The 19361-nt window shown below is 35.3% G+C and overlaps 1 protein-coding gene across 1 annotated transcript; it reads right to left on the bottom strand.

The window, feature by feature from the left end:
* Positions 1 to 4629: 4629 nt before the first annotated feature.
* Positions 4630 to 18477, bottom strand: LOC148600566 (uncharacterized). Its single transcript, XM_088558701.1, has 5 exons — positions 18127 to 18477; positions 16045 to 16162; positions 15365 to 15476; positions 14377 to 14516; positions 4630 to 13193 (listed from the first exon to the last, which is right to left on the bottom strand). Exons 1-5 carry the CDS (start codon positions 18332 to 18334, stop codon positions 12884 to 12886), a joined length of 888 nt encoding a protein of 295 aa, XP_088414827.1. The 5' UTR covers positions 18335 to 18477; the 3' UTR covers positions 4630 to 12883.
* Between the last annotated feature and the right edge of the window lie 884 nt (positions 18478 to 19361).

The following is a 19361-nucleotide window of genomic DNA, read 5'->3' as shown; positions in this document are numbered from 1 at the left end:
GACAAGCTCAGGAACAACGTCTGACATTCGAATTTCGCACTAAACGGCTCAGCAAGCCCTCTCGGAAAATCCTACAATTTGTAAAGTCGGAAAACATTAAATGATTTTAAGCGACATTATTCGATTTTCTTCCTGTCTGCAGTAAAGTTACAGAAGAAACGAACGTGCTTTATGGAGGTAGGCCTAAGGTAAGGGACATAACACATGAAATCACTGACATGTTTGTATCATATTCAATTTCACCAAAGCCTGTGAAGTTTCATTTGAAACAGAATGAAATCAGTACAGGTTACTTTGATGCTTACAATGCTGAATACAGACGTTCCAAGGTTCCTAGGTCTACCTCCTTAAAGAGGGATTAGAGCATTAAAATGGAAAACAATTCATGTTAATGTGCAAGTGAACGTCATTGTTTATAATCTTGCCATTTGCACCAACACCTTGTTTTACCTGGATATTTTATTATATATGTTCACTAAATCATGTTCTACACGTTTTTGAGTAATCAAGGGAACCAAGGTTATAGCGGTAATCAAAAGAATGTAATCCAGGGACAAAGACCAGACATGGAATAGAGACATACACAACAAAGAACATAAAGTAACTAAAATCATACATACAAAGTAAAAAGCAAATGAGCAACTCATACCACATCTCCTATTTATACCAAGATGTTGCGAAAATTATATGTCTGTCACAGTAACAAATACTTTAAACATAATTTCAAATACATTTTGGGTTTTATACAGCTTCATAAAAATATAAGGACTTGCATATCCAACAGATGTAAGTGTTCTGGATATGAAAAACGGCAGTCTTATTTATTGAAACAAGACCAACGTAACTCCATGTAATCACAACAAATATGATGATTCAAAATCAATCATGGTTGAAGTCAGACTAGTTGATACCATAAAAAGGCTATACATTTTGATGGTTGTTATTAGGTTTGTTTGTAAATTTGTCCTTATGAGATTTTTCATTCCAATCTGTCTGGTCTTTCTCATCCAAAATCCACTACTTTCTATGGCATTTTAGTGTCATTTATAGAGGTATCTACCTGAATCTTGAAATTCAATGATACATTGTATATAATTTATATCTCCTAAGACCGAGATGGATATGGAAAACAGCATATTAATATTGTCAGTTACTCAAATAAATCATACTCATTTTTGTAATGTTTAAAAGCGCGTCGTAACTATGTACCCTTTGTAACGTTTAAAAACGCGTCGTAACTATGTACCCTTTGTAACGTTTAAAAACGTGTCGTAACTATGTACCCTTTGTAATGTCACGTGACTATATGTATTAGCTAGTATTCATTACGTTTTTGAGTTGAATACACAATTTCAGAGAGCTACATATACGTCTTTGTTACTCCTGTTTTACACAGTTTAAAACAGTTAATATATCCGCGACATTGGTGCCGTGACCAAACGGCTGACGAAAATGACGAAAAAGAAATCCATACGAGTAGGACATTGAGGACAAGTCACAAAGTTGATATAGAAAATCCAAAGGAGCAACAGGGAGAAATTGAAATTTGTGTGAGACTTTAAAGAAGGAAAGAAACATTCTTTCCAAATTAGATAGTGAGGAAACTAAGAATGATTCTATAGAGACGGAGATAAAAGAAGCAGACAGGTATGATCTTGACATGGACCGTATTCTTATTGAAGTCAAAAACACATTTAGTCACAATAACAACAGTAAACCAAACATACACAAATATACATGTACCAAGTCAACAGAATCATAATCCCAGTAGAGAATTATTACATGTATTAGCTGAGTATACATTACGTTTTTGAGTTTTAGAGAGCGACATATACGTCTTTGTTATTCTACTTTTACGAAGTTTAAAACAGTCGAAAAAAAGAAAACAAAATTTGTCACGTGAAACTAACTACCTTGTTTTTCCATGGACTCCTTCTTAGTATTATACTAGTTTTTTCTTGAATTTAATAAACATTTTGAAAATCTTTTATCGAGTCGGTATTATGATTCATAATTAAGTGTAACTGTTCGTAAGAATCAGGCAAAATTGGAAAAATCAGAAACATGCATATCAAAACCCCACCGATCTGACAATGTAATACCACTCAAGGATGCTTTCTCTGATTGAAAAGACCATTATTTGATCTCTGCATCATTGGATTTGCTCAGAAATTTTTCAATGGAATCTTAGAAAGATGAAGTTTTTGACAGATGTATCTGCATTTGCCTTTGATATAGTCATTTTCAGTACATTTCAATGGTCCGACATGATATGGAAAATCTTGTCTGTTTTCCCTGATTCTGATGCTGCAATTAGTCAAATTACACTAACAAAATTATGTATTTTTTGTCATATCATGTTTCACATACTGCCTGATTCTTACAGGGACTGACACTTAAACTTTGCATTTAAGGGTTCCTAGGGTTGGCTTACCTTTTGTTAGAATACGTTGTTATGTTTTTTTATACCATGTTTCACCTACTGCCCGATTCTTACAGGGACTGACACTTAAACTTTGCATTTAAGGGTTCCAAGGGTTGGCTTACCTTTCGTCAGAATGCGTTGTTATGTTTTTTTTTCATACCATGTTTCACCTACTGCCTGATTCTTACAGGGATTGACACTTAAACTTTGCATTTAAGGATTCCTAGTGTTGGCATACCTTTTTTTAGAATACGTTGTAAATTATATGCAAACGACGGGAAAACATGAGCAAAATATATTCTTACAGTTTGATGATTTCTTATTTAGTCAAAGATATAAATTATATACTTAAACCCCCTCCTTTTCTCTGAAAACTTTTTTTTTGATATACAAGGAATGAAGCCTCAGTGCTTTATTTATTTTGAAATTAGTAATATAGCGAACTTTTATAAACATGATACATAGCATCTGATGCTTTAATTCTGTTCTGTTTTAATGACTTTAGTGGTGGGTATTGTAAGTTGTTGGGGCATGTGGCCAAAATACCATGCATACAAAAATGGATAGCACCAAAAAAATGCAAATGCAATCAAAACCTGAATTCAATTTTAGTATCAAAACGATATTTTGACGAAGAAATATTAATGAAAACTTCATTACTAATTTGCAATCAAATTCAATTTCTTTCATATTTGGAGATGGGTATTAAATTCGTTATTCTTGATAAGATTAAATAAATTCCCACAGGTATTTGTATTTGTAATTCATTGTAGAATTTAATCTTATTTTTGGAAGTGCAAATTTGTCGTTGGGCTTCATATGACTGACATCGTTTGGCTTCATATGAATTATGCATTTGCTGTTATCGCTTTGCAACCTTATGTAATTGAAAATATTTAACTATTATAGGACGTTGTGTTGAATTCCAGATCCTTATCTCATTAAGTTTTCTTTTTTTTAATAGTTCTTCTGGCCAATAATTGATATTTTACAAAATACATGTACTTGTAAACGTCATGTTTTATGACAATTTGGGATGAGGGTAAGGAATGATAATTAAGGGGCATTGTAAGAATGGATACAAGGGGGATTAGGAATAAGGAAGGGAATTGTATGAGGGGATGCGGGGATTAGAAACGAGGAGAGGCATTGCATGAGGGGACGGGGGATTAGGAATAAGGATGAGCATTGTATGAAGGAAGTGGGGATTAGGAATGAGGATGAGCATTGTATGAGGGAAGTGGGGATTAGGAATGAGGAGAGGCATTGTATGAGGGGACTGGGGATTAGGAATGAGGAGAGGCATTGTATGATGGAAGTGTGGATTAGGAATGAGGAGGGGGCATTTTGTAAGGGGATGCATGGACGATTAGGAAGGAAGGGAGGCATTGTATGAGGGGAGTAGAGATTATAGGAATGAGGAGGGGCATTGTGTCAGGGGAGTTCGGATAAGGAATGAGAAGGGGCATTGTATCAGAGGAGTGGGGATTATAGGAATGAGGAGGGGCATTGTGTCAGGGGAGTTCGGATTATGTTTTAGGACATTGTATTAGGGGAGTAGGATAAGGAATAAGGAGGGGCATTGTATATGGGCAGTCGGGATTTGGGATAAGGAGGGCATTGTATGAGGGGAGTGGAGATTAGGAATGAGGAGGGGCATTGAATGAGGGGATGCATTGGTGATTAGAAATGAGGATGGGCATTGTATAAGGGGATGGAGATTTTGAATGTTGAAAATGGTCAAATCAGTTTTAAAAATCACAAAAACAAAAACACCCTCTTCCAAAAAAAATAAAAAATAAAAAAACAAAAAACAAACAAAAAAAAAACAAACAAACAAAAAACAAACAAACAATAGTTTAAAAATTTGCAAAATGTCAATATGTAACAAAGAACATTGAATGATAGGAAGCAGTATACTTAAAAAACTTGGTATGTGAAAGATATGGAACAGTCTATGGAGAGAAAAGAAAATTTGTAATGTTTTTTTGGAAAGTAAGAGAATTGTGGATAAATGTTATATTTGAATATTTGAAATGTTGAAATGTAGTTTGGAAGGAAACCGGACATTTCGGTCCACGGACAACTCGGCCCAGGACCACTCGGACCGTGTCTCTGGATCAGGATTTCGAATATAAGTGGCCGAGTGGGGTCATCGTTGCTCGTGATAGGATTGTTTTTATATAATTAAATGAAAAGAATACTTAAATAAATACATTTTAATGATGTCATAATGAAACAGTTGCATTTAATCAAAAACCAACATTTCACTTTGAGAAAGGATGCATTTATGATATAAAATAGATGAACATTATTTAAAGAAAAAAAAAATTCATGTGTCTACCACTGCCTAGGTTTTGCTTGGACACCCTCTTAAGGAGGTAGGCCTAAGGTAAGGGACATAACTCTTGAAAACAGTGATATGTATCATATTCAATTTCACCAAAGCGTTTAAAGCTTTCCGTTGAAAAAGAGTCCAAGTTACTTTGATGCTTACATGAGATTGATGGTGAATACAAACCCTCCAGTGATTTGAAAGAGTGGTGTCCCTTACCTCAGGTCTACCACCTTTACATGTACATTTACTTTTTGAACACGTATTTTACTTTTTTGTTTATTTCGATTTATTTTTTTCAGAAAAATGGAAATAAATAATATAGACGTATGTCTATCGTTTTGCAAATTTCTATCTTTAATTTTAAAATTCAATAAAAGACGTTAAATTTCCTATTACGTACATAAATAGTTCAAATAACATTTTATTAAAACAATGCAACTCTTTTTACAGTAACATCACTCTTAAACCTTTCTGAACTGTAAAACGTGTTTGGTTTAGAGAGGTAGTCAGTTTAGAAGGCGTTCGGTTTAGAGAGGTGGTCGGTTTACCAAGGTAAAAAAACCATTCGAATTGAAAAAATGCACTGGTTTAGATAGGTTGTCAGTAAAATCAGGTTTTACTTGACTGTCTGTGACATTTTATATATTTTATACATTTTAAAATATATATACAGTGAAAGATGTCTTAACTGATAGTCTTTTGAATTGGATCAGTTTAAACAGATGTTCGAAGTTCAAAATACATTCAAGTTGATGTAAATGTCCTTAAAAAGTGTCTAGTTCAAATATGTCTCAGGTTATTCAGGGTACGCTATACACAGGTTTTGGGAATATTCAAGGTACGGTATAGACAAGTTTTTCAACGTACCACTGCTTTTAAGAATTAAAATCAGTATGTATTAATACCAAAATAAAGCATTTATTTATAGAGAAATAATCATAAAGTTAATATAATGTCAATTTCATATGCACAATTATTGGATAAAACAAGATTTGCGACATGATACTGTAGTATCATGCGTTCAAATACATTGCATGTTATTTGAAAGCATTACACGTTCGACAAGATTACTCGCTACTTGTAGAATAATATGATATAATCATATCTAATTAGGTAGTGGGAACGAATATGATTATGATTCAATTATAATGAAATAAAATCTGCTTAAAAAACTTTATTTCCGGGATATAACAGATTCTTCCTTTATTAAACTTATAAAACTTGATTAAAAATGGTAAGGATTGCACTATAAAGAAATTGTAATTGTATATGAATTAATAAAAAAAATTATGCGAATTCGGCACGAATCGGAAAAAGCACCTGGTCAGCCTCGCGTTTTACACCATTTGTAAGCCTCATCCGTATATTGTTCTTTTTTTATATTTCAAGTCAATATATTTATTTTCCTATTATACAAAGTTATTTTCTTTATTTAAAGAGGATAACCCATATAAGAACAACTCTAACTTCCACTGGGGCCCTCTATGACACAAGTAAAATCTTAACAAATACACAACATAAATACAATAATGATATATACATTGAGTAGCCAGTTTTCTAAATACATAACTCATTAAAATTTTGCGACATTATAAAAAATGAAACAAAGAAAAGATTTAGAAAGAGCAGTAATCAAAAGAATGTATTCCAGGGACAAAGACCAGACAGGGAAAACAGACATACACAACAAAGAACATAAAATAACTAAAATTATACATACAAAGCAACAAAGGAGTTGACCATTAATTTTTCAAAGGGACTTGGTTTTCTTTTTGATTGTTTGTTTTTTGCGTGGAAAAATGTGTACTTTTCTAACGCATGTACATGTAAGTGTAAGTGTATTATTTTCTTCTTCTTTTATTCACATAATTTATTTTTTTAACCCAAATTATCTTTTCTCCAAAGTCAGGATCAAAATAAATAGTGCGTCCCTAAGCAAAGTTTTATATCATCATGCCAATGACCTTTCCTGGAAACAAATGGTTTAATCTGGGACTAAGAAGCTGTTTTGTTGATCCTAGCTTTAATTTGATCCAGGGGTATGGGAGGAGCTGATGTTTTACGACGACGACGATGACGACAAACGCAAAGTGAAGACTTTAAAAATTGATATAGTCCGTTGAGGAAAAACAAAACAAACTCCATTAAAATACACTTGCAATAAACAATCTGACTGCTCCGGGTATGCGTTGCGTCAATGACGTATTTTTGCAGTGATCGATTAATTCAAGATTAGCAGTCTCTACCTGCAACCCTAGTGCTATAAGCTGGTTATCCTGAGGCTTCGCCCAAGTTTTTACTTCATGATCAGTGGGCAGAAACAGAGTAACCTTGATTAGTATGTTATCAAGAATTCCGCTTACGTGCACGCTAGAATTAAGGAGCCTTCTTGGTGTGGTTTAAGGGTCCAGATTTGGACCTTGTCATTGGATGCAGGTGTTTTAACACATAAAAATGGGGGAACGTTTAACCCCGGACTTCAGGTGCAGGTATTTTTATTACACATAAAAAAATTCTTAAATTGCTCAAAACAATGGGTAGGAGTTTACCAGTCATGCCAGTTTACACATAAAAAAGGGTCCGGGCAGCGGGCGCAGATGCTCATACCTGTAGATATGGGAACGTTTATTTCGACATGTTCTACGCCTTTCCATGTCTGGACAGATTTGCACTTCAGTAAAATGGTGAATGTGGTTTAATTAAGCAAAATAATGAACGTACAATACAGGTGTAAGGCATGTACATATGATCCTAACAGTACGTCAATTGAGCATGCGCGAAGGCGTATTATAAATCACGGACCAATGACGGTGTCCGAATTGGTATATTTCCCCAAAAAAATCGCGTTTTCCTTAGAACGAAGATTGTTTCAAAGACAAATTTAGAAAGAACACCTGGGTCGGATCCAGGATTTGAGTTTGGTGGGGGCGGGGGGTGGGGGTGGGGGTGGGTGCGTTAATTGGATAAAATGCCGTGCAAAGCAAGACAAACAATATTATGGAGTGAAACTTGTGGTATTTTTTTTCTTACAGATTTAAGAGCGGGCGTGCGCCCCGCATACCAGTCCTTGAATCTGTGCCTGGGTAAACACTTTATTTATATCCTGTATCACAAATATATTGGACCTTGTATTGTTTCAGTGGAGTTGCGGCTCAAAGAAATCGGTTTCTTCCTTTAGTATTAGAGGTACCATCTACATGTATATCCTTAGTATGACAATGCAAAGTAGAGGTACTATCTATATCCTTGATATGACAATGTGAAGTAGAGGTACTATCTACATGTATATCCTTAGAATGATAATGTGAAGTAGAAGTACTATCTATATCCTTGATATGACAATGTGAAGTAGAGGTACTATCTACATGTATATCCTTAGAATGATAATGTGAAGTAGAAGTACTATCTATATCCTTGGCATGACAATGTGAAGTAGAGGTACTATCTACATGTATATCCTTAGCATGACAATGTGATAAAGCCCTACTCATTAGTCTCCGCACCCTCCTCCTCCTGTGGCGCAGCTATGACTTCCATGATCATCAAATTCGTCTCCATGCCATGTTGAATTCCACCCATCTGGTCCTCGTTTCATACGAGTTCCTGACGTCCATGTACTCCGTCGAGTCGATTTATTGTTTTGTATGCCTTTCTTTCCACAACACCAATAACCTAACATACAAAGCATGCCGAGAGCAACAACTCCTATAATCACGAAGATAATTATTTCCATCATTTAAAAATTCACTTTTTACTGATAAGAGGATATTTTCTATTTCAAAGCCACATACTCCGTCCCTTCAGAGTTTTACAAATTAATACGTAAAAACCAAAAACAGCTTGGTAGATATGAATTCGGTCGAGCATAAACTAGGTAAATTTTTCACATCGAGTTCACATCCACGAAAGCACAGGAAAGGTTGAACCATGCCATTTAATATCAGGAAGATGTCTTTTTTGATAGCCTACAAATACATATGTACATTAAGAGTAATCAAGGGAACCAAGGTTATAGCGGTAATCAAAAGTATGTAATCCAAGGACAAAGACCAGACATGGAAAACAGACATACACAACAAAGAACATAAAGTAACTAGAATCATACATACAAAGTAACAAAAGCAAATGAGCAACTCGGACTCCACTAAAAACTGGGAGCATGGACCAGGTGCACCGGTAGGGTAAGCGTCCTCTGCTTTTCTAGAAACACCCGCCGAGTTGCTCATAAAAAATCAATTTCGGGGTAGACAAACTAGGAAAGGAAAACTATGACCCGTTGAATAAAACCTGTCTAAACCAATCTCTATTTAACTTTATTGGGCCGTTTTAGACAGGTGTTTGGTATACCAAGGTTACAAGGTTAATATAAGGGGACTTTAAAAAAGCCTGATTTAGACAGGTTTTGCGATTACTGATCGGGATTCTCTTTAGACAGGTATCCACACTGAGAGTTCTGTCTGGTAAAGTCATCACGGCTAAGCAAGATTATATCCATTCTAGAGAGGTCTGTCTAGTAAAGTCACCACGGCTTAGAAAGATTATATCCATCCTAGAGAGGTCTGCCTAGTTAAGTCACCAAGGCTTAGCAAGATTATATCCATCCTAGAGAGGTCTGTCTAGTAAAGTCACCACGGCTTTGCAAGATTATATCTACATGTATTCTAGAGAGGTCTGTCTAGGAAAGCCACCACGGCTTAGCAAGATTATATCCATTTTAGAGAGGTCTGTCTAGTAAAGTCACCACGGCTTTGCAAGATTGTATCTACATGTATTCTAGAGAGGTTTGTCCAGTAAAGTCACCACGGCTTATCAAGATTATATCTATTCTAGTGAGGTCTGTCTACAGTTAAATTCGAACATCAGACACTGTTCAGAGCTTAACTTCAAATTCATAAAAAAAAAATGATACAGTGAGTGCGACCGGAAGTGGCAAATTGTACCAACGAAAAAGTATTTTGATGACATTTTAAAGATCGTGAAATGATTAGCACCATCAAAACATACAGTGAAATCTGTCTAAACCGACCCCCTTTTTTACAGTAATAAAAATGCTTTGCTCAGACAGGTTTCGTATTATTATTCCTTTTAAACAGGTTTCACTGTAGTTAAATACCGAAATACCAATGAAAAAAATAACAGCAACAACAACACAGAACTAACTACCGTACACATATATTATCGACAATTTGTAATAAATTACTCCTTCAGTGAGCCTCTCAAATTCTTGTGGTAAGACATCACATACATGTATAAATGTATAAAATTATATCATTGAAAATTGCTTTACACAATCACAAAATACAAAAAGAAACTAGATGAATACAAAGCAATGTGTTACAACATATGATGCCAAGAAGTAAAGGACAAGGTCATAATTGGTATAATTGTGTTTACCTTTTTGTATTAATTGCACGTGCGCAATACATTATGCTTCCGAATTATTTTGTTCTACTGCAAGCCGTATCTTCCGGAAGTAAATGCTATATATGTTCATCAACTATACATTGCAGTGACATGACAGACAAAATAAAAGCAATTTTGTACGGTGACTAACTACAGAATTATAAGAGAACCAATTCAAACGTATTGATGGTTTTTATCGTAGAAATTAAATCCGTATACATAGTGTTTTCCGAAGCAAAAGTACAAGTATACAGTAGTGTTGAATTTACGAATCATGCAAAATATCAACCTAAGTTAGGTCACCAAATAACTTTTTATTTCATTCCTCCCAAAGCCTACTGGAACGGTATTATTTGATAAATGGTATTTCTTCACTACCGGTATGTTTGTGTGTATCGTGTACTTATTCTGTCCTATATTAGATCAAACTTAAACTAAATGTAATTAATATATTACAAAACGTTACATCAACATATTTCACGCCTATACTTGATGTTGGCCATTCAGAAGATACTCCCTACTTGCGGAGCTCGGGATGCAGCCATATTTTATCCTGTTTTTGCAGAGTTACCTCCCGTAAGAGCAGGTATAATTTCGAAGTCTCTCTAATCGACTCGGGTGCAGAAAAAGAGGTAACTCGAATGAAATTGGAATCCCCAGCAGACAAACACAACGGTGCTTCTAAAATTTACAGGGTGTTTCATTTTGTTGGTAGGTTACATAAGGATGATTTTCATTTGTATCCCGGGCGAAGAAAATTTATGGTAGGGTCAGTAGAACGAGAAATTCCCTTTTAATTTGACTTTCGAGTATCGTTCAATCCAAAAAACGTTTCTTGTCTCGCATCGATCGGCCTACGTCCCTAACATAAAATCCTTGGTCCGACCCTGTTCTCGGTCTAAATACGCCATAACTTAAGTACATACATGTACATGTAAAGCTATAATAGTCCTTTCTATATGTTAAGCCCCGTTCATCATCATCATTTCACGTTGTTCATTTAATCATCCATTTCATGTTCGTCGCCTGAATATAGCTGAAATATTGCTGCTCTGGCGTTAAACCCCAATAATGAATCAATCAATCCATATTTTAAAGAAAAACATATTGATTTCCGCTAGAATCTTGGTTCCCAACCAAAGAAAGAAAGATAAATCTAAACAATAAATAAACCAGATCCCGTCAAAGCTAAACATCACGTGAAATTCTTTCATAACAAGTGAAAACTGACTCAACCGAACCCATTTTGGACTTTAAAAATTTGTTCGATTTAGACAGGTGTTCGGTTTACATAGGCTCAAAATACATTTAAATTGGTACGAAAGTTTAAAAAACTGTCTCGTTTAGACAGGTTTTCGGAAAATTAATTAAAAAATCTATATCAACACTGTGCAATGATTTCATAATAATATTTAAATACTTTTAGAATTACAGATTAAACAACGTAGGTTCTATCCACAGTGATTAAGTGATTCAGCTTTTTCCTGAATTCTCAGTTATAGGAGATGCACATCTTTGATATGAACATAATAATTCTACAGTGTCTAAGTCTGAATTATATTGGTATTTAACTGATTACACAACGTAGGTACCCCCTGAACATGAAAGACGGACAGACGGACGGTGTCGAGTGGCTACTAGACCTACTTTCAACTTTGATGACACGCGTAAATACTGTCCACATTACTGTCCACATTTTAAGTAGCATTTTAGCTACAAGTCATGGAAAATGTGATACATGGTTGAAAGGCCGACATATTTTTATTTTTTATCTTTTGTTTAAAACGTATGAGTATATATAATATATCATGTGAAATTTCATAGAATCCATGTTCAAAAGAGATATAAATTATATAGTTTGAACTGTTAAATTCAAATATAAGGGTAATAACTCTGTAAATGACACTAAAATACAAGAGAAACTGTTGGATTTTCAATGTGGATTATCTCGTTAGAGAAGACAGATTGGAAAGAATAATTATAAATTTCATCATAAAGCAACTCAATGACAAAAATAAAAATGTGCAGCCTTTTTGGGGGTGTATCACATTTTACATAATTTGCATGATTCTTACAAAGACTACTACTTAAAAAGATCCTTAAGAGGTTAAAATAGGAACCTAAATAGTCCTTGATATTAGTTCTCAGTGGACCACAATTGTTTTGGGACCTGTCGCATTTTGAAAATAGTTGTATTTAAGTACGTCTCCATCTAAGAATCAGACAAAATGTGTATAAGTTGTGGCATATGAAGAAAAAACCTATTGCATTTTCCACGTATTTATATCTAATAACCTTAAGAAACTACTGTCAAAGTTGTCCATTTCTTGCCGAAACTTTGTACAAAATTAACACAGGGTGGGGGTGGGGCTTATTCCATCCCCGGACCTTCCTTGGATTCACACTGCAAGGCCCGTATCCATTCAAAATATCCAAATAAAGAATTTTCTTATATTGTCCTAGACTTAAAATTCAAGTATGTATTTGTGTAAAATACTTTTTAATGTGTATCATCTAAGTCAATCTAATAAAGAGACTATTTTCATTTAACTGAGGTCAGCTGAATTTCAAGCCCTGCTTTATCACTTCCTAAAATCCCTCTCACTTAGCCATCTTTTGATGACATCATAACTACACATGACTCTTCTAAAGGGACGCTAACGGTGTTTACACAAATCTCTTGTAATATGTATAAGGACACTTCCCTGAAGACGGCATTAAAAATCCCCACCACCCCCTCCCCCTCCGTCATCATTTCCCCCTCCCCCTCCGTCATCATTTCCCCCTCCCCCATCACAACCCCCACTATCGTAATGTGAAACTGCATGGAACCCCGTTGTATTCGATCTCACAGCTGTCGACCCAACACCTTGTCCACTTGATCTGGTCTTCTGTTCCACTTTAAGTCCGCAACACAAGCAGCCGCAGCAACAAATACCAATTAATGCAACAACTCCCCCAATAAGTCCGTAAACAACTTTCATCAGTATAGGATCTTCCTTACATTGGGCCGTCTTGAACACTCTCCTGAAAACAGGTATATTTTGGAAGAGTTAGGTTATGAGATGTTTGACATTATTGTGTACATACTACTGGCGTCTGGTCTTATCAAGGGGTTAGATCTAGGGTAAGGGACAAAACTCTTACAAATCATTGGGATGTTTGTATTCAGCATTTTACATCAATCTCATGTAAGCATCAAAGTAACTTGGACCGATTTAACTATGCTTCAAATGAAAGCTTGTATGGCTTTGGTGAAATTAAATTCGAAACAAACATATAATTAATTTCAAGGGTTATGCCCCTTACCCTACTTATATCTCCTTAAGTACAGTTCGGAAGAGATTGAGTGTTGATGTATGACAACAAATCACATATGACCGACAATTTGACTGATTAAGGACTGGTCGATAACCGATGACCGATCTGGGCCTTGTTCTGTTAAGACAAATTACATGTGATCGACTCAATTTAATTTCAGAATTTTCATTGGAATAACTCTGAAATTGTCCGAACATTCCGCTTCAATTTCTGCAATGAATACACTCAATAAATATGTATCCGAAGTTGCATACATGTATTAATGTTGAGTGCAAAATCGATCGTTGACTGACATTGGACACTGATATTCCCTGTGAATTGAAGCATTTATCTATCGCCGTTCCATGCACTATCACTGTCCTTCGGGCAGTCAATTAATCGTGATAATGCTCTCTAAATAGACAACTACTTTTTTTGTACTATGTATATAAACATGTTCCTTTTATACATGTATTTAAAACAGAGGATAAATGTATCTTCAAGTGTCGGTATTTTGAATTTTCACTTTCAATTCCAGAAAGATCCATTCCGAAGACATGACCAATACGTCAAAACAGGAAGTCAAATCGAAATAGCAAACAATGTTTCTCGGCTGTGGAAGTATATGTACATGTACATGTTCATGTATAGGTGACATGTACAGGTTAGTGAAACCTGTCTAATCCAAATCTTTAGTAATCCGAAAGCCTTTCTAAACCTGACAGATTTTAATGCCCTTTTGTATTAATTAAAATGTATTTCGAACCTTTGTAAACTGAACACCTGTCTCAACAAAACACTTGTCTAAACCGAACACATGTCTAAACCAAACACCTGTCTAGGCCGCACCAATATTAGTAACAAAATGGAGTTTCGTTAAGACAGGTTACAGTGTATTTTATTGACTTACTTGTACTCTCTGATCATATATTTAAGACCTTCGCCAAACTGGTTTTCTGTTAGATATTTATCTCGGGTTTCTTCGTAAATTATTTGTATACATTCTGCAGTCAATATTTTGTTTGCTACTTTACCAGGCGAAGAATAAACCTGTAGATTAAACAGCTCTAATTATAAACTATGTCCATGTATAGTGCTGTTATTACACACTGAACAAAAAATCTAGTTCCTATGTTGTTTTGTATCGTTTATGGAGGTAGACCTAGGGTAAGGGGCATAACTCTTAAACGTCATTGAAGCGTTTTTATTCAGAATTTTACATCAATCTTATGTAAGCATCTAATTAACTTGGATTCATTTTATTCTGCTTCAAACGAAAGCTTATATCACATATCGCTGATTTCATGAGTTATGTCCCTTACCCAAGGTCTATCTTCTTAAACCTATTATTTACTCACTTCTGACTTAACTTTAAAAAAAAAAAAATTACAAAAATTACAAAAATAAGGATGTTGGGGTTCTTTGTTTCAACCCCCAGATCCCTCTCCGGAATAACCTCAAATTGACAAATATATCTCATATCTATTCATCTTAAGCAGCTTTAAGTCTTATTTTCTTTTGCAGTGTAATCGGAGTAATTTCATCAGGATAGAGGTAACTGCCCCTGATTTAGCTCCAATCATTCTAGCCTAACTTCTATATTTCAGTTCTCATGTTACAAATAGTTTTAAAAATAACATTGTGAGTTGTCAGCAAAATTTTCCTCACTGTCTAATTCTTATAGAAATTGGCATACGTCTTCGGAATTAATTAACGAATAACTGACGACGATGTAGTAAGCGGAAAATAGATCTACAGGGTAACAATTGCGAATAGAATCTTTATTTACTCGACATATATCTATTATGAACATTCTATTTCTTTGGTTAAAAGTATTATACTTTTGCATTAATAGCCTAAAATTGATAGAAATACATATTCTCTAATCGACCTCTTACCTGCCTATCCTCGTTCGAAAAGAAAATGACAACATCAGCATGACATGACCCTGTAAAATCCCACTTGTTTCTTAGGGCGTCTGCAAATTGTTTGGCGTTTAACTTTTCATTTCTAAAATGATATTAAACGTGGAAAAGAGTTATTCGGAAATTCTAAAGAAATGCTCGTTGTAAGGTCGAATTTCATTGGGTAACGTCAGAGTATCGATTCAACGGTTTGCCGCTCAAGATATTTCATTGCCGATCGACGTTTTAAAGTGCAAAGTTCACAGATTCATCCGACAATTACAATTAAATGGAGATACACGTACAAATAAGATGCTCTGATGTATGTATTCAATCGGAATTACATGCCTTCGGCTATTTCCGCTACACACTAAAATGACCTTGGGTGCACAAAAAAAGAAGAAAGTGTTCTTAATTGTATGGCGTTGTAGTGATTTCTGCTAATAAAAGTTGTTATACATCCACCAAGTGGGGCTGAATATCAGTATTAAGTATCTCAAAGGGTTTTGGTGCAAAGAGTGGAGTTAAAAAAATCAACAAGTTCAACTATAATTCTAGAATCAGATTGGATTAAAGTTTTGAAGATTTGCAAAATAACAAAAAATGTTCCAAGTATGAGAGTTAATTGTTCGTTTTTTTAGATTTTAACCCACGTTTGCATAATTTATACTCACCCAGACACGATTTTCATTTTATTGATTACAGCGAGTGCTATAACATAGTTATCCAGTGTGTCGTCACAAAGAGGTTTGTGAGCCGGTACATTCAACAACATTTCATCTATCTCACCAGCTGTAAAACAAAGAAGAAAAGACTAAACTGAGTAAAGTGTTCAAAGTGCCTCCAATTTGCACCAGTATATTTTGTAACGTTGGTTCCCATGGCAACGGAGGTCCAGATTTACGGTGAAAGTAACAATGATGTGAGATACGTTTGTATGTCCTTCTTGCCTTCCTTTCGGTTCATGGAGAGGGGCATCACTTATTCATCACTCCTCCTACACCGCTGAATGAATGTAATGAAATTTTCACAGAATCTTTATTAATACATATGAACATTGTGTACCTAATATTTTAGATTTTGATGCGAATCAATTTGGGGTTTTCACATAGCAAAATATAGACTTTGTCATTTGTAAATTTTGGGACATGAGGACCAATCTCTTATCCGTTACCTCTTCTACACCACTGGATGGAATTTAATGAACTTTCTCAGAATCTTTGTCATATATTCCCATGTGCACCTCCAATTTTAGATTTTGATCCGAATCAATTTGGGGGTTTCACATAGCAAAACATGGACTTAGTTATTTATATATATGAGAACATGGGGGATTAATCTCTTATCCGTTACTCCTTTAACATTGCTGAATGGAATTCATTGAAACTGTCACAGAATCTTTATTACACATTATTGATTTTGATCTAAATCATTTGGAGGTCAATAGATGCATGTTATGATCAAATGAGGAGTTTAAGGTATCAGTTTAGTGAAAGGGTAATCAAGGGAAACAAGATTCTAGCGGAAATCAGTTCCCAGTTTTAGTGGAGTCCGAGTTGCTCATTTGCTTTTGTTGCTCTGTGTGTATGGTTTTTGTTGCTTTGTGTTCTTTGTTATGTGTGTCTGTTTTCCTTGTCTGGTCTTGTCCCTGGATAATATCCTTTTGATTTCCGCTAGAATCTTGGTTCTCTTAATGACTTACTCTGACATCCCCATTCCCTCATTCCCCATCACCCTATATATCGAGGAATTGAAATTTTATCCAATACAGTTACTGTACTCCAAGAAATCAACTCTTATATGAGTAAAACACAGTCAACAACCGAGCATGGCATTTATACACTTTGCTTCCGTTTGTTAAGGCTTTGAAAAAGGGACGATGGCTGAAAGGGACGATGATCGAAAGGGCAAATTCGTGAAGAAGAAATTCTCCTTCCTGCATAAGATTATTTATTTAATTTTTTTTTTTTGTGTACATGTAATATAAATGACTGATTGGAATTTTTCAATAAGGTTTCTTGACCGGTCATGAACTGTGTACGCAATTGATATTAGTTAATATGCTATAAGAGTAATCAAGGAACAAAGGTTATAGCGGTAATCAAAAGAATGTAATCCAGGGACAGAGACCAGACCTGGAAAACAGACACACACAACAAAGAACATAAAGTTACTAAAATCAAAACATACAAAGTAACAAAAGTAAATGAGCAACTCGGACTCCACTAAAAACTGGGAGCATGGACCAGGTGCACCGGTATAGTAAGCGTCCTCTGCTTTTCTAGAAACACCCGCCGAGTTGCTCATAAAAAGTCAAGTCCGGGGTAGACAAACGAGGAAAGGTAAACTATGATCCCGTTGAATAAATCAGTTTTCATGGTGCAGATGGATACATCATAACGATCCACGAGTTCCTGATGACGACCATAAAACTTCTGTAGTGATGACTTCAATCTTGTAACAACATAACGCTGTTCCAGAAGCCTATTTGTTAGACTTCTAGCGCGATACAAAAAGGCATTGTGAACAGATAATGTAAATAAAACTCCAGAATAACAATAACAGATTGTCGCTTAATTAACGTCATATCTAAAATTTCGCTGGCGGATTCGGGGGGGGGGGAGTAATCTCCCCTTTGTTGCAAAATTTGGACGAAAAGCAAATAAATAGTAGCCCCATTTTACCTGGGTTCCCTTTGAACAACCTTTTTCTTCAAAAGGGAATTGTATGTGCTTTACAAAAACTTTCAACTTTACCTGCCTGACCGTTCAGTATTTCACACGGGTCACATATAAAGGTATCCTTACAGCTGCGCCCGCATAATCCACTTTCTCTTTTAGGGTTCGGGAAAGAGTAACGGTCCCATTCCTCCCTGCACACGGGATCCGGACAGTCTTGTCCAGTGGTAAAAATAACCGACGTTAGGGCTACAGTAAAAACTTTAGTAATAAATGCAAAATCCATCAATTCGGTAATTAAAACAAGATTCCATATTACATATTTATTTAATCGTATGCCAACGCACTCGTTTAACACCCAATGGCAATGTTCGTCACCCGACCCGGTGGTTTTCCCAAAGATGGCGGATTTTACACAAAAATGAAAACATAAATTACCTCTAGGTGCACATATACCACACAGCGAAGTACTCCAAAGAATGCGTGAAGGTTAAATGAAGTTCATATCATTTTATAGTTGGTTGTTTGGGTTGGAAAGATTTTTAGATGTGTGGTGCATTTGATCTGCGAACAGTAATTAAGTGTTTTACAGTCTACACTTTACTACACCAAGTTATTGTACACTGAGTTCAAATATACCGTGCAAAATAAATAGCTACGCATTTGTGTTTGGCATATACACACTGTATACAACCCATTACGCGCATGCTTTCTGGTACACTGTTTAATGTATGAAGACTTCAATCGCTGCCATTTTCATTTGACACAATGGAATGGTCTCCCATTCGACGAGGGAGGTTGGGGATGGATCCGCCCCGTTTGATTTTTTTCTTTTTGTGGTGGGTAACTACTTGCGGTCTTTTTGCTCACTGTTATTTAAGGAGGTACAATGTAGACTTAGGGTAAGGGAAATAACTCTTGAAATCGGTGATATGTTTGTATTATATTCAATTTCACCAAAGCCTAATAAGCTTTCTTTTGAAACAGAATGAAATCAGAGTTACTTTGATGCTTAGATGAGGTTGATGTGAAATGTTGAACACAAACGTTCCTAATCATATTCGATTTCACCAAAGCCCATCGCTCTTTCATTTGAAACAGAATGAAATCAATCAAGTTATGTTGATGCTTACATGAGATTGATGTAAATTGCTGAATACAAACGTTATAAAGATTTGTTAGAATTTTGTCCTTTACTCTAGCTCCTTAAGTGTGAGTGACAGTGAATAAACATTTGTTTCAATCTAAGAGGTCAATTCATGTAAAAGAATTTTTTATATAATCATCACTATACTAAAACAATTGCGAGTTGA

This window comes from Perna viridis, chromosome 13 (genome assembly GCF_037379345.1).
Source record: "Perna viridis isolate PV_CMFRI_1.1 ecotype Kerala chromosome 13, ASM3737934v1, whole genome shotgun sequence".
Taxonomy (NCBI): domain Eukaryota; kingdom Metazoa; phylum Mollusca; class Bivalvia; order Mytilida; family Mytilidae; genus Perna; species Perna viridis.
The sequence above is the reverse complement of the archived record's forward strand: the minus strand, read 5'-3'. Positions and strand labels throughout refer to the sequence as shown.